Here is a 17,389-nt window from a genome sequence, read left to right as displayed (position 1 = left end):
AAAATGTAATCACACATTGTCTACATGTACTATAAACCTATTGGGAGAATCATGCATTATGGCGGAGGCATACCAGTCGCCTTAGCGCCATTTCTAGTTCCATATAGGACATCATGCATTGTCATAGTCTTCTCATCCAGCAGTGACTGCACCAAAAACTATACAAATGTATAACTTTTGAGAGAGTGGCACATTTTGATCTGTTCTAATAATATTACTGCTTTCATTCAATGCACATATATATTTGGGTTTCATTCCCCTTTAACCCCTTTAGTGTGGGGGATGTGTAGTATTTCATGGAAAAACCCTCCTACTCTACGGGAGGTCATACTGTACGGTAAGGATTTCGCAACAAACCCAGGGATACACTTCCATTTCATGGCAATGGGTGTTTTAGTCTTTCGTTAACCCTTCCCCACATGTCATCATTGGTGTAGTTATAGATTTATTCTTTCATTTATTTATTTATTTATTCATTTATTTATTGGTTGTTTCCAATTTCCAGCTTCATGCACAAGAACCCAGAAGACCCTGAAGAAGTTCCTGGAGGATTTATCACAGATTGTAACAAGGTAAGGTAATACAGTTGGGAATACAAAACCAAGATATGTCGCCTGTGTCTTGTTTGACAAATTGATGTCGACAAGAGGTTTCATATTAGTTTTCATTTATTTGTTATTTGCTCATTCGCATATCTCTCTCATGCTATGTATGACCCAGATTAAGTGTCACCACAGGCTCCATTGTGATCAACAAACATCTTGTATGTCTTCAGTTGAGGGGAATGCTTCTGCATGTTGCGGTCTGTTACTAATTTTATTCAAGACAATCAAATCGCTGCTCAAAGTACAATTTTATGAATTTCCTAAATGATAATGCTCATAAGCAAGCTGTAGATACAATGTAGAATATGTTTGCAATTAAATTTAGCTGTGTGAGCACTCTTTGTGCTGGTTGGAAATAATGTTTCCAGACACCGGGGTAATAATAGTATGTATGCGCTTTGAGCACTCTATGGAATGGATTTAGCACAATATAAATCCATATTGCTGCTGTTGTTGTTGTTATTATTATTATTATTATTATTATTATTATTATTATTATTATTATTATTGTTGTTGTTGTTGTTGTTGTTGTTGTTGTTGGTGTTGTTGTTGTTTTTGTTGTTGTTGTTGATGATTTATTTATTCATTTCCAGTGTAAAGTCATTTATTAGTTGACAGTGATTTTCACTGGTCCTGGACCATCGGACCAGTGCCAGTGTGCAGTGTTGATAACTTAAGTTATCAGAAATCTATTGCACACAAGAGTGCATAATTTTTGTACTTGTTTTTTTGTTTTTGTATTTTGTTTGGGATTTTTTTTTTTATTGTTTTCAATGTATGAAAAGTTTTGAAATTGCTTTAACTCTAAGTAGGCCAGGGGGGCCTGGGAGGTCCCCTTGATATTCTGTGTGATATTTCACTATCGCCCAAAGCTAACACCACAGTGTGTTAGGACTATTTTCTTTTTGGTCTCCCACATTTTGAAACCAAATTGCCTGGGCGTGCGGTTTTAAAGTTACACATAAATAGGTACACATACATGCATGTCAGACCAAAACTTGCTCCAAAGCATGAATTCATGTACAATTTCAATGCATATTGTACTTTTAGTCAAATTTCATAAAAGCATGATTATTTTTGCCTGTTTTTTATTAAATTCACGTGATAACATATTTTCTTGCTCGGAGCAGTGTCACCAACAAATTTCATTGAAAAAAAATAACAAATACACAAGAATTAAAAAAAAAAGTAAATGCTTAAGAAATTATTTTTGATGGCATAGTTTTTTCACGAAATTTGCTAAAAATACAAGAAAGAATTTGTACACACAAAATACGCCTTATGGAGCTTTATTTAGTATAAATTAGCATAAGTGATAATTTTTGGAAAAATCAACTCAACAGTTTTGTGAATTATATCGCAGGCAATGGCCAAGATCTGGATGGGGGCTTGGGAATCCCCCAGCTTTGTTAGGGTTAAGGGACTATCAATTATGCTGAATATATTTTTGAGGAAAGAGATACATCTGAATAAATCTTAATTACACTTTATCTTCTTTCTTTCGCTAATTTGAATACCTACCTATTGGTGCCTCTATGGAGAAAACCTTGTCATTTATTGAAGCCAAACTTCCCAGGCTTATTTTCGATGCAGTAATTGTGAGGATGGTCGATGGTGGGGATGTGCGATGAGGTGAACTCCAAATGTAGGCCTATAAACACAAGTACATAACCCGGCTTATCATGTTGCGAGCAGTTTTGTTGAGGAGAAATTGGATAGTTCATACTATGTTTGCTGGAATATTGACACTGTTAAGGTTATATACAGTTGAACCTCTCGTATCCGGACAAGTAGGGACCGGGGCTCCTCCGGATAAGGGATTTGGCCGGATACGGGAGACTCAATGCTTTATACATGTAGAGTCTACATATACATGTACATACACATGTACTGATGTAGCCCATTGTAGTACCACATGTAGTAATGTGTATACTGCAACCTTTTCATTGTTACACTCAGTAACAGACCCCAAAATAGAGGTTCGTGTTTGCAAGAATGAAATCATTTTCTTTTATAATTCTTGGGATGATTTACCTAAATAATTATTAAGAAATGTATCCGTTGGGAATCCCCCTTTCCTCCCGTAATTATTAAAAAAAGATAAAAAAATCACGGCGAGATTGCGTCCGGATAATAGAGAGATCCGGATAAAGGGAGGCCGGATAATAGAGGTTCAACTGTAGTCATACGTCTGCATCAAAGTTGTGCCATGCACAATGCATTGGAATATTACAGATAATACTTGTTGCATGTACACCAAAGTTGATGCATGACATATGTTTTGTGGTGGGTATAACCTGGGTGACATGACTTAACATTATTTGTTTTTGTTTTGCATGTATCTATATTTATATTCTAAACAGAATTCTCTCACAGTGATCCCAACTGCCTTAGTTGATCGATCAGTGTCAGGGGCCAAGGTCTTTGACAAGTTCCAGTTTGAAAGAATTGGTTACTTCTCTGTGGACACAGATGCCTCAGACAAAAAGGTGAGATGATGCCTTAAATTGTAGTAGCTCTCTTTAAGAAGCTCCCTTGAAATACCTTCCATGTCATCTGTAGATAACACTTCATATCACAGTCTCATGCATTGTATTCAAGGAAATATTCAAATGGTTTAAGGAGAAAGCAAGAAATACTAAGGGATTTTGTTGTCCCCGCCGAACGAGGTCGAGCAGGGGACTATGAAACGGGCTCCGTATGTGTGTGTGTCCGTGTGTCCGTGTGTGCGTCTGTGTGTGATCAAAATGTTCAATTTGCTACTTCTCTGTCATTTATGAGCCGATTTTGATTCTGTTTGCTTTATATGAGAGCACTACATGGGAGCTTTGAAACTTCTACACAGAATTTCAGTTGTGACCTTTGACCTTGACCTTTGACCTATATTGTACATTTTGCTACAAAATGCTACTCCTTCGCCATTTCTAACCCGATTTCAATTCCGTTTGCTTTATGTGATGGCACTAGTTGAGGGCTTCAAAACTTCTACACAGAATTTTGACCTTTGACTTCTTTGACCTTTGACCTTGATTTTTTTGACCTGTATTGTACACTTTGCTACAAAATGCTACTCCTTCGCCATTTCTAACCTGATTTCGATTCCGTTTGCTTTATGTGATGGCACTAGGTGAGGGCTTCAAAACTTCTACACAGAATTTTGACCTTTGACTTCTTTGACCTTTGACCTTGATTTTTGGGGTGTTCTGTGACCGAGGGGGGGTTGATTCAACCCCCCCGAGATCTCGGCCGTCGATCGCGCAATCGCCATGAAAATTGGTATATGCATTACCTGTGGCGTAATCCACCACGCTATACAAAAAGAAATGGAAATTTTCATTTACTTAATTAATTATGCTAATATATGCATAAAATCATACATTTTGCTCTAAATCAGAAAGCAAAGCTCCTACAATCCTAATTTTTGTTGAGCCCACCGGGGGTGAGGGGAGACTAAGGGATCGCCTGTGGCGTCTGTCCATCCATCCGTCCTTCGTCTGTCCGTAACGCTACAAAAACTTCAATAACTCTTTACTCTGGGCTTTAATTGCAATGAAACTTTGAGGGAAGAGGGGCAGGGGTCAATGAACTTTAGGGCCCAATGTTAAGTTTTTATGGCGCATTTCTATTATGGGTCATAACTTTTGATCCATAACTCCATTTGTGACTAAACTTGGATGGTAGATGTCCCTTGGGGAGTGGATGATCACCACAAGGTCAAAGGTCACAAGCAGGAGTCAACGAACTATTAGAGCCCAGTGTTAAGTTTTTTATGGCGCGTTTCTATTATGGGTCATAACTTTTGATCCATAGGTCTGTTTGTGACCAAACTTGGATGGTAGATGTCCCTTGGGGAGTGGATGGTCACCACAAGGTCAAAGGTCACAGGCAGGGGTCAACGGACTTTAAGGGCCCAATGTTAAATTTTTATGGCACATTTCTTTTTTGCCATAAATTTTTACCCTTTTACACGTATATCTCTTTTTTTTATCTGTTATATCCCATTCGCGTACAATTTCTTGTACGCGAATGGGCGAGACACATTATGGCATTTGCCTTGTTGGTGATAACATTCTTTGTGGCATTCCTAACAATGTACTCGAAAAAAAAAAATGTATCAAAATTAATTTCTCATGTATTTTATTGTTTTATGAATTTCTTATGTATTTTATTGTTTTATGAATTTTTAATGTATTTCTTTGTTTTTTTCAACTTTTTGTTTTATCATTTTTTTCCATAAAACTTATTCCAGAACCTTTTTCAAGCATAATTATGTGAAAGTTAATTGATTTTAGCCTATGAAAGTGAAAATAATCATATCTATGAATAAGGTGAAAAAACTCCATTTGCATAGACTTTATACACAAAATCACGTTTTTGAGCCATTTTCGGTCTGACAGGCATGAGTAAAAGGTCATGCAGCGTCGTAACGGTATGCGCACTTTTCGCGAAAATGGTGTCAAAAGATGCGCGAGACTTGAAAGTAAAAAGTCAGCGAACGGCGTGGTCAAAAAATTTTGCACGGCGGAATAGTCACGAAAAATGTCGAGGGGGGTTGATTCACCGCCTCTTTAGGGTTAAGGTCTAATGCTATGCTATGTAAGACCCCGTTTACACCTCCTGACCACTTTTAGGCCGGCCCAAATTGCGGTACTCGGTGTGCGTTTACACCAAGAATTTGGGCCGGCCTATATATAAATATTCTGAAGGTAGCGGCGCTCTGCATGTGTATTGTGTACGTATGCAATTCTGTGACAACACACACACATACACAGACAACATAAAAAACACTATTTTCTTAAAATGAAGAATTCCTAATGAAAAATTCATACACTTTATTAGACTTAGGTCTTCCTGCAGGAATGAAATTATCATTTGCAGTGAGGACTGAATGCAGTTTTCTGTATTCATCTAGCCCTAGCCTGTCAAGGAAGGGCATGAAAGCATTCAATCTCAATAGAATTTTAATTTATTCATTTTTTATTTTATTTCATTATTTTATTTATTTTTTGCTGAAAAACTTCTCATTTTCCATTGGTTAACTGCTAATAGAAATATACTCTAATCTACCTAGAAATCTACTGAAATTGAATGGAGTGGCTTGGAAAGTCAATCCTCAATTTTAGCACTGACATTCTAGCATAGCACCTAGACCTATACAATTTTTTTTTCATAATTTTAAAATGTCATTATTCGTAATCCTTCAATGGTTTGTTAGCCGCAGTTTCATCCAACCTCAATCAGGTCAGGAGCATAGGCCTAACGTTTCACAAAATTATTTTCATCTTCGTCACGATCACTTTTACTAACATGAAACCGAATACCTGGGGATGTAATGACTCTTTTGTCTGAGACAGAGCATGGATTTTGGGATAATTCAAATCGCAAATAACGTCACATCACCGCCACTACCCAACAAAAATCAATTTCACAGTTTCTCACCATCCTTACCTATATATGCACAAATTTTCTGGAGTGAGGAAAAAAATTACAGAGATGAAACATTGTGAGACATTGCAGGACAGAATTCTCCGCTCCTTCAAGACAAGACAAGACAAGACAGCTTGCATGATATAAGCACTCATAACATTACGCAATTACGTCACGATCGCTGCGGAAAGGAAGCGGGACTCGCATTTGGTACCGCATTTGGGCCAGCGTGCGTTTACACCGAGAATAGGTCGGCCCAGGGCCGGCCCGAGACAACCTCCGGAGCTTGTCCAAATGCGGGTCCAAATTTGGTACCGCATTTGGGCCAGCGTGCGTTTCCACCGACTTTTAGGCCGGCCCTGGGCCAGCCAAAAAGTCGGTGTAAATGGGCTCTAAATGACGCCTTCTCCCTTAATTGTACTCTAAAATTATTCTGATAAACCTTTTTTTTTTTTTAAAGTCCAGCCATTCCAATACCACCGAAAACAGACACTAGACATACCTGGCCAATGCTGGATTTGACATAAAACATTTTATGAAATTAGGCTACTACTTGACACCATGTATTATAGGAACAAACCAGGCTCAATTGATGAGATGAATAACAGAGAGTACTCGTGCTGCTGTCAGATTTAAAGTGATGCAATTAATTGATGATATCGGCACCTATTTGATTGTGCAACACCTTAAAAAACTGTGGCATTGATTTGTAGCAATTTTTGTTTGAGCAATAATCATTTGGATGTTTGAAATCATATTCAGGTCCATTAGTGTGATTATGATGTCTTTTGTATCTTTCAGCTGGTCTTCAATAAGACTGTCGCTCTCAAAGAAGACTCTGGAAAGAATTGACATGAACAGCTGCCATACAAGTATTCATGCTGAAGCTGTCGGCTGTTTTTTCTTTAAACTTTAATCTTGGAATACACTGTTCTTTTTATTTCCCTCCTTAATCTGTCTCTCTGACTTAGAAGTGTCACATTTTCTGTTTACAAATTACGGAACATCGTAATGAGATGTTTACTAACAGTTTCCTAACAGATGTGCTCATATATTTTTCTGTTAGCTCTCTTAGCTGATGTTAGGGTCTTTAATAGATTAGATGGTGTATGTTTAAAAATTGAGAGAAACATACAGTGCAGAGTATGGTGTAGGAATGATGATGGTGACAATGTCTCTTGACCAGAGGTCAAAAGTTGTGAAAGCTGTGTCATTGTTGAATTGATGTTGCCCATTTTGTGTGATAAAAGCAGAGTGACCTTAAGAGCACTATGGACTGTTCAAAATGGCTGCTGACATGCATCTAGCAACCAGGCTGGTAATATTTCTTTTCTTTTTTCTTTTCTTTTTTTTTTTTGTCTTTAAATTGTCATTGACTAACCTCTCGTGTAGGTATTTGTTGTTTTATTTTTTTTTTTCTTGTATGCTGCTGTATTGTGCTCAGTAATTACTGAGGGACATATTGGCTCACTAATGCATCAAATGCTTATATACTAAAATTTGTTAGGGTAAGAGAGAAAAATATGTTCTTACCACGATTTGCTCATTTCTGTTTAACATGAAAAAAAGTACCGGTAAGTCTTCTGATGACCAAGTGCATTTAATTTACATGATGATTGATATGCAAAAAAGACATGTTTCCTTGATTACCTGCATGTAATAAAAGAAGTAAATAATGTTCTGTCTGATTCTTCCAGCATTCCCTGTCATAGGCAAGTAAAGCCCTATATTGTCTAAAGAAATGCAGGTATGCATCCAAACATTGGGCACATTTGAAATTCAGGTTTTTGAAATGGTCCTGTGAATTCATATCAGTGGATTGGTAGTCTCCATGTTGCTTGATTAAATTTTACATTATACATGTATTTTCCATGTCAATCCAGTTTAGTTTAATCACCATTTTTCTGTTGTTGCTTTCTGTAAAAGTGATAAAAAGGATTGTTTGTTACAATCACTTCCAAAGTAAATGCATCGCTGACTCATTTCTATTTGGGATACATTTAATTTTCGTGTCGAAATGTCTCTTGAGGCAACGTCTCATGCAATGTTTCTTTGCGTTCTTGTTTGAGGAACTAGCCTGCATTTATAAAGCATTGTAGTAAAACCCAGAAACTATCTCATAGGAGGTTGCACGGCCATTTCCAATAATCATGTAGATTTGATTCAGTCATCTTGTATATGAAGAGTTCCTTTCCAACAGCTGCTAAATCCATTTTTCATCAAATTGACTTTTGTACAGAAATGTATTTATTTTTATTAGTCCCGTACAACAATCTTTTCAAAGTATTGAAATTATTGTCAGAAAATTGAGAAATCAGGCAATGAAAATGACTTTTGTTCCAAAAGGTGCTAAATCCAACTGGATACAATCAGAAACAAGCATGCATGCTTGACTGCACATTGCCCCCAGAGTAAAGCCAGGTTTGCTAGCTCTCCCAGCTGCATAGCTTTCCAGGTGAACCAAATGTTACTTGATTATCAGCTATGAGATATTTCATTTCCAAGCATATACTGTAAAACGAGGAATGTTTGCGTGCATTTTAATTTCGCGAATTTCGCGAGCGCCAAGATTCGCGAAATTAAAATGCACGCGAAAGTTCTTGTCCACACTATATGCATTGAATGCCAGTGGCAGTTTGCTAAAATTTCATGCCGCAAAAAAGGCCGTCAGCTCCAATTCGCGAAAAATTCATGCCGCGAAAATATCATGTTTTACAGTAAATTATTTGGAGAGATGTAGAAAACAGGAGGAGAATGTATAGAGATAACATATCAACCTAGAAAATTACACAAAGTCAAAGAAACTAGTCACTAAAACAATATTTAGATGCTGTACATCACTGTGCTAAAATAATTGTTCCTAAAGGTGCTAATTCCACAAAATCCCCCCAAATACTGTATTGATTCTTTAAAGATCATTCTAGACACATAGTTTTTTCCAAGGCACATTACCTTTATCACATTATAGTGAACTCTTATGGGACATGAAGTTAATGCATGAAAACACTTACAAGCATCTGAAATAAAAATCCTGTTTGTTTTGTTGTTTTTTTTTGCCATTTTCCCCCCATTTCCATACCATCAAAATTGGCTTTAGCACATTTTAGAAAGAAACTCTTCATATGTTATCGATTCATTAGAATATTTTTGACTATTTGCCAAGCCAACCGTATGGGAGCCATATTCCAAATTTAGCTAAGAATGTCCATGTTTCTGGCAGATAAAAGTTAGTCTTGCCTGATGCCGTGAATTTGAATTATCCACATTTATACATTGACCATAGGGAAAATTACCACTTGTGAAAATAAATGGAAACATGTACCTCATATGCAACAACTTGTGTAATGAAATTTATTGAACAGCAGAAGTAAAATCAGACAACATTTGCAGACAAGTTTGGTTTTTGCTGTACATGTGTGTCCTTAAAGAACAATAGGTAATAAAATTATGTCCCAAACACTTAATCATTCTATCTTCGAAAGATGTTAACTGATATTGCAGTACGTTTTCAATTTGTTTGCATTTTGCTGCCTTCAGTTCTTTGCCTAAGTATGGCAAATACAAAGTAGTTTTCTTTTCTTTTGCAGTCCCCTGCATGATAGGTTTGTGTTTTGATAAAGACTGTCATAATAAACACCATGTTGGCACAGTTGGTACTTGTAACGTGTATAGCGGCTGGCAGAGACCAGTGTAAGGAGCTCTACATGCATCAAGACAAACCTTGATGCCACCTATTCTAATTTCAGTATTTTGTATTCATTTCTTATTTTACTTGCTCTGGTACTTAGTGAAGAATCCATATAAGGCCAGATCTTCTATGTGTTCATACAGATGCAAAAAAAAAAAAAAAAAAGGAGAAGAAGACAGTCTTGGAGATAGATATAAAACCTGCAATTTGTTTCATTCTCAGCAACCTTAAGAGACTTGTTTACACTGTGTGCATTTATTTTTGGTAGTCTTGTCAATGTCTTGATACAAAGGAATATGATGTCTTGAAAATATCACACATCATTTCTTGTCAATTAACAGAAATAAAGAGGACGGAGTTTGTTTCACAAGAGAGTTTCAATACCTTGACAGTACCATTGTAATATGCCACATCATGAATACATGTATTAATAAAGCACAACCGGTTATGCATTCTTTAAGAAAAAAAGCTGTGAAAGTGTGTTCATGTAATTCTTCTTGCTGCAGTGTTAGAAGTCATGTCATCTTTGTGGTTGAGATATAGAGTACAGAAAATGTCTTCCACCCTGCCAGAAGATGAAATAGGAATGTGTCAACACTGTAGATTTGTAAATGAGAATATGATACAGGTACTGTATACTGTATAAACTGTTATTTTCTTGAATTTCACGCATCACAGTTCAATTGCAAATTTCAAAACATGCGAAAATGTCGCCATGCACTAGTGAAACAATGCATTTAAGATCTTGTCGGTGTCAATTTGCAAAAACAACATCGTGCATAAATGTCTGTGACCTCCTACCTAATTCGCGAAAATATCTGTACGCAAAAATAACAGCTTATACCGTATGTCAAAAAAAAAAATTACAACAGGACCGTCCATAACAATAACTTTAAAAAGTTGTGAATCAATCCAAATACACACATGTACAATTTCAGGGTATGAAACTACAACTTATTACCCACGTGTTACAGAAAAATAAAAAAAAACAAAACATCCAATTTGCTTCAGTGGTCAAAGAAAAATGAGGATCTTTGTAGAGCATGTCGGGAATCCCTTCCCTCATAGTTTCGTCTATTGTTTTCACAGTTCCAAGAGCATCCAAGTGCTGAACTTGGAAGAAACAGACCCATGACATGCTTTACAATGATCCACATTTTTCTGTGACCACCCAATTTGAATGGGGTTTTCTGCAAAATGTAGGTAAGAAGTTATAGTTTCATTCCCTGAAATAGCATTCAGATTGTTTAATCATTTTGAAAGTTATCAATGTGAAAATCTGATTTTCAATTTTTTTTTTTTTTTTGGATGTACTGTACAGTTAAAATGCAGGGTACAAGTCAGAAGGACTCTCGCTGCTTCAATAAGGAAAATTGTTACAAAATAAGAGTTCATTCAAATTTATTATGGAGGTGTATCATTAAGGGAAAAAAAAATTGAGCCACCTATAACTCTTGGTGAAAGCACCCTTGCTTGTTCCCTCTTTATACATGTAAATGAAAATGTTAATTTTTCAGTATCTGCTTATGTGCCCTCTACTAGCCACATTTCTCATTGGATTTTGTTCAATTTTTGTACAGGGTCTTAACAAAGTTAATCTGAACTTCTGTTACTTTTAGTGGTGCTGCTCCCAATGTTCTACCTTTTAATTACAGTTAGTGGCAGATATATTGTACAATGTATTTCTTGTGTGCACTCTACCACATACATTTTTAAATCAATTTTCTTCAAAACTTGTATAGGAGTGTCATGATGAAACTCATCCTTGTTTTTTTTTTTTTTGTTTGTTTTTTTTTTTTGGTGATGCTACCCCCAGTATTCTGCCTTTAAAGGGTCAAAGGTCATATTTTAGTTGGTACCTTATGTGGCCTATAGGCTGCATTTCGTGAAGAAACAAATGAAACCAGATCTTAATTCTATTCACACATACACAAAAGCAAAAGAAGACAACTATAACTGTCTAGTAGTGCCCTTGTTTTTATGTAAAGTATTTTTTAGAGTTTCCTTGTATATGCACTTTACTGGCCACATTGATGGATTTCATTCATTGGGTCAAAGGACACCACCATCTTATTTCTTGTTTGTGCTCCACCATTCATCTGCATTCCTTGAAGGATTTTGTCAAACCTAATTTAGACCTACCTTATGGTGAAATTTAAAGGACAGAAAGAAGGAACCTTCGGAAAATATAGGTGGTGTGATGTGATTCCCCACCCCGATTTTTTTTTTTCTCATCCCCCCCCCCCCCCCAAAGACCCCCACCAGGGATTATTGCTCAGGTGATAGAATATGTATCTAATAATAATAATAATAATACAGGGTACTTATAATGCGCCAGTTCCACAGAAGAAGGAAGTCATGAAATACAAAAATCCTTACACAAACATGCACATGAAAATGAATGACACAAAATGATAATGAAAAAATCTACATCATAAAATACAATTCTACTGGAAAATGGTCATGAACAAATGAGTCTTGAGGGCAACTTTAAAGGAGTCAACATTCGAAATGTGACGGATAGCTTGAGGCAACTGATTCCACAGGTAAGGTCCAGCATGTGCAAACGACCGATCCCTCCATGATTTCTTCGTTTTTGGAACAACAAGCAATCTACAATCGGATGACCTTAAACATCTGGAAGGATTATAAAATGTCAGTAAATTAACATTGTACTCTGGGGCAGATCCATGTATGCAATGAAAAACAAATAGTAATAGTTTAAATACAATGCGAGATTCAACAGGTAACCAATGCAATGAGGACAAAACAGGGGTAATGTGAGTATTTCTCCTGGTAAGGGTAACAATGCAAGGGTATCTGTGCAAATGGGCACCATTCCTCACTACTTTGGGGCTCCAAGGGGGACAGTACCCCTCCCCCCAAAAAGGAGAAATCTTTACAAATCTTCTATCTAGAGCCAGAAGATATAAGCTAAGTTAGTGATATGAGTAAGCAGATTGGTGAGCAGTTTCTAGTATGTTCATGGCAGATCCAGGGGTGGGCTGGGGGGGGGGGGGTTCAAGTAGAGGCCCAATTTTCACATAATCTTCATCTTCCTGATGTGGTTAGATTTTCTAAAATAACAAGTATTTGTATCACTAGAGTGTGGAAAATGTATTTGTAAATAATATGAGTACAATTCTTCACTTACAAGTGAAGTCTTCGTTTTCAGAACCAGAAGCAATAAGCTAAGTTAGTGCTATGACGAAGTAGATTGGTAAGTGCCATTTTAAGTATCTTCATGCCAGCAGGGATAGAGCTGCCCCCTGCCCCCAAGTTTGCTATGTTCTCAGGTATGCAATAGTCTGCAAGAATGCATGGAAGATGAACTTGTGATACCCAGGTGAGCGCGATACCCTCGAGTCTTTTGTTGTTGTTTCTATATAGGAAGTGACGTCTTCTCAATTAAACTGAACTTGAACTTGAATTAAACGTTATTTGCCTTCCGTTTCTCAAATACAAATATCAGTGTATAACAATCACATGGTTAAGTAGTGACATTAAAAAAGAAACGTTATGATGAAGAGACCTTTGAGAAGCATGGCTTGTAAAGAAGGTCTCTCAGAAATAAAAAAATGACATGAACAAATAACTGCCAGAACTTCTGAGAGTTGGTAACTATTGAAACACATTCAAGTAAAATAACGATACATCATGTATTTACTTAGATAGTAAAACAGCTCGGAAGGAGAGAGAGACAGAGAATGGATGTTAGCATAAATGTACAGAAAAAAAAAAACTTTACAGGATGACTAATCAGAGTGCAAGGAAAATATATATTCTGAGAATTCTAGCAGGTGTAATCTTGAACAAATATAGGAAGCTTCACTGATGAATACAAAGAATATAACCGCTATTAAACTAAATACTTATGTACGAGACATCTTTTTCAATTCATGTTTAACCCTAATCCCACCGGGTTTTTTGAGGGACTTGAAACCACGGGGGGGGGGGGGGGGGCTTTTTGGCCCCCCTTCAGATCTCGGTCGTGGATCGCGCGATCCTCGCGAAAATTTGCACTAAGGTAGAGGCCAATGTGATCTACAAGAATGTATAGTTAAATTTTTCAGATTTTAATTATGTATTTTATATTAATTTATGCTAATTTATGCAAAAAAAAAATGCCTATAAATAAAAAAAAAAATAAAGCTTCAAGACTTTTGGTGAACATATTCTTTTCAATATCCTCAACAATAATATTGAAGCAAAAATTCGGCTTCATAATCATTTCTTATGTATTTTTTGTTTTTTTACTTTTTGTTTTTGTTGGTTTTTTTCGTCAGAATTTGTCGCAGAAACTTTTTAAAGCATAATCAGGCTAAAATAAATCATTATCAGCCATTGAAAGTAAAAATATTCATTTTTATATAAATTAATTGCAAAAACACAATTTACATTGGATTTGTACACAAAATCATATTTTTGAGCAATTTTTGGGTCGACGAATTTTTTTTCAAAGGGGCGTGGCTTCAAAACGGTATGCCCGAGACCGACAAATTTGGTCTCAAACGTTGCGCGATTACTTGAAAGAAAAGAGTCATAAAATGTCGCGGCGAGAGCATCACGCGTTGGGGAATAATCACGCGAAACGTGGGGGGCAAAATGCCCCCCCCCCCCCCCACCCGGGTGGGAATCGGGTTAAAACAGACATACACTGTAGTAAAAGAACCGGTAACCGCAGAGTCAAGTGAATTCCAAAATGTTGGTCCTGTACAAATTAGTGTGTTTGCATGAGATAAATGAAGAGTACTCACACTTCTGGTGGCATAGCGATGTATTTGGCATTTTTGGTAAACATAAAGTTTGAAAGCACCACTGGCAAATCTCCGCCTGTACATTAGTGAACCCATATGAAAACATATAGATCTTCCACTTTCAATTTCTGCTGCTAGAAGATTATTGATGTGTTGACCCTAAAATCCACATTACAGATAATTTTTAAAGCTCTTTTTTTTTAACAAAAACTAAACTATCGATTTAACTGCGTTTTTAGAGTTACCCCATGTCAGCATATCACATAAAGGATAGAATATGTCTAGCCTCTTTATGTCGGCACAATGTTTATGCTGTCAATGGAATATGTCTGACTGAATTGCAGAAAACCTGCAATTTTTTTGGTGAAAAATTGATATTTTCGAGCATAACAGGCCAAATCAATCATTTCATACATGATATGTATGCAAATTTAATTTTACAAACTTTACAAGTTTTACTAAATTGTCTATATCTCCCGGTATGGGGTGATGTTCTTTATTCCGAAGGTTCGTTAATCAAAAAAAAAAAAAAAAAAAAAAAAATGAAAGCAAAGTTCGCTGTTCCGAAGGTGCGTTAAAATTCCCAGTATACTTATTAGAGGTTTGTTAATCCGAATATGGAAAAGGGGCCGTTAATCCAAACATTGTGGCATTCTCCCGAAGGTCCGTTAATCCGAAAATGGAAAAAAAAAAGTCCGTTTTACGGAGGTTTGTTAATCCGAAAATGAAATATTACGGGTCGCTATTTAAATGTTCGTTATTCCGAAAGTGTCTTAATCCGAAAACGAAATAAAGTTCGTTGATCCAAAAAATGCATTAAGATTCGTTATTCCAAAACTGAATAATCTGTGGCGATGTGTGACAGGTGGGGGGGGGGGGGGATCAATATTGTTCCTATCGAGTACAGTGTGCGAAAGGGCTGATCTAGCATAGCCAGGGAAGCACTCAGGATTCCCGGGCAGGATCCTTTCTAAGGGGATGATCCGTATATGCGGGCATGATTAGTTCGGTGCTGTTGTTGTTTTTTTTTTTCTTGCCTTTGAGTGACCTTCTGTTTCTACTTAGTCGTGCATGGCTCATCCTGATGATGATGTATAAGAAAATATTTCTTTCTCGTTTATCAGTAACTCAAACTTTACAATGTGTGTGCATCTTTTCATTTTATTTTCATTACATTATATCCTATATACCTTTTTAAATTACAACACCATATTATTTTGTCACTAATGAAATTTATTTAATTTTCGGATTAACGGATAACCTCCTGAATAACGAACCTTATAGATCATTTTCAAGTTTACCTGGGAACCTTTGGGGCCCTGTGGCATAGTGGATTAAGACTCCCAACTCCCAATCGGAGGACCCGAGTTCGATTCCCACCCAGTGCTTACGTCCTTGGACAAGATGTTTATCTAACTATGTCCCTCTCGACCCAGGTGTATAATGAATGGGTGTATGGGACTAAAATACCCGGGCAACGCTGGTTTAATGATAATGGCAGGACCCTCTGATAGACAGTGGCAACACTGAAGAGGCTACCCTGGATAAATATGACCTTATCATTATTGTTATTATTATTATTATTATTATTATTATTATTATTATTATCATCATCATGATAACCTTCGGAATACCAAACCTTGTTTCGTTTTCGAATTAAGAAACCTTTGGGATAACCGGAAGATATGGATTCAGCAATGTTACGCCACCGCCGCCTTTGGAACGTTATTTTGTGTGCGCAACACTTATAGTCCAGTCAAAATACGGCAAAAAGTGGGTTAACCCACAACTAATTGCAGCAGAAACGATTCCACTTGCATTTGACTTGGAAGAGCTATTAAAATAACATATTAAAAGTTCCCTAAAATTCGAGTGGTGGATCAGTGTCTAATTTGCATAAATTCAAAATGGCCGCCATACAACCTAATTATGCCTATATCTCGGGACATAACCTACAGAAAGTAAATTCTGGTGTCTAAACCTATGTTTTTTTACGTCAAGGAATACAATTATGATATCTTTAGTAACTTTCAAGCATCCCTATATACAGTTTTTGCATATATTTGCATGTAATCACATGCAAAATGGCCGCCATATGTCTGTGCAAGCCCGTATCTCCGTATGTTTCATCTGTAATGGCCCCTTGTTGTCTGTGGTCTTAATTCTACTGCTAAGAATCATTAATGTAGTACACTCAGGAATAAGTCGCTAAATCTCTGCTTATATTTACATTTTATAAATCTATTCAAATTACTACCGTATATACTCAAATTTATATAGATATACACGCAGGATACACGTATACATATACAACCTAAGTCAATGTATATTCAAGTTTATACAGATATACACGTATGTAACCTGCAGAACATACATGTCATGCCTGCGACCATAAGTTCAAGGGCAAAAAGGTTGGCATAACACCATTCACAACCTTAATGAAATCTTATCCTTTCACCTACAATAGTTGCATAAATCTGCATTGATTAAAAGTACTGTGCTGCTCATATTACATTTTCTTCAGATTAAGCCTCTGAACATGTTTATGTGGCAGGAATTGTTTAAAATACACATGTATCTTGTAACTGCGATGTAATCTAATAATACTCCTTCATTTTAAATGGTTACCTGTGTCTATAATTATTATAATTCTTTATTTTATCTGTCATTTATTTTCTTTTACTAGTATTTATACTCTCATATAGCTTCCAAAGTGTACTTACAGTAAATAAAAATTGGTCTTAAATCATTCAGCAGAATTTTTCAAACATCTTTTTCATACCTGTTGATGATTTGCCTCCATGTTTAGACGATGCTTGTGTCTTTTTTTTTTTTTGCAAAACTTTTGGTAAACGCATGTTTATCAATGAGCAACGGAAGGTAATTCATACGACCGTGACAATTTGTATAGA

At 36.4% G+C, this 17,389-nt stretch overlaps 1 protein-coding gene across 1 annotated transcript in view; it reads left to right on the top strand.

Annotated features, from left to right (window-relative positions):
• Positions 1–7,476, top strand: part of LOC140246210 (glutamine--tRNA ligase-like) — a 43,328-nt gene extending 35,852 nt beyond the window's left edge. The window contains exons 18-20 of the mRNA XM_072325660.1: positions 506–572; positions 2,969–3,094; positions 6,834–7,476. Coding sequence (XP_072181761.1) covers positions 506–572; positions 2,969–3,094; positions 6,834–6,884 — 244 coding nt within the window. The 3' untranslated portion in view covers positions 6,885–7,476. The remainder of the gene's footprint in view (positions 1–505; positions 573–2,968; positions 3,095–6,833) is intronic.
• Positions 7,477–17,389: the final 9,913 nt, after the last annotated feature.

Source organism: Diadema setosum, chromosome 2, assembly GCF_964275005.1.
Source record: "Diadema setosum chromosome 2, eeDiaSeto1, whole genome shotgun sequence".
In the NCBI taxonomy this organism is placed as follows: domain Eukaryota; kingdom Metazoa; phylum Echinodermata; class Echinoidea; order Diadematoida; family Diadematidae; genus Diadema; species Diadema setosum.
The sequence above is the reverse complement of the archived record's forward strand: the minus strand, read 5'-3'. Positions and strand labels throughout refer to the sequence as shown.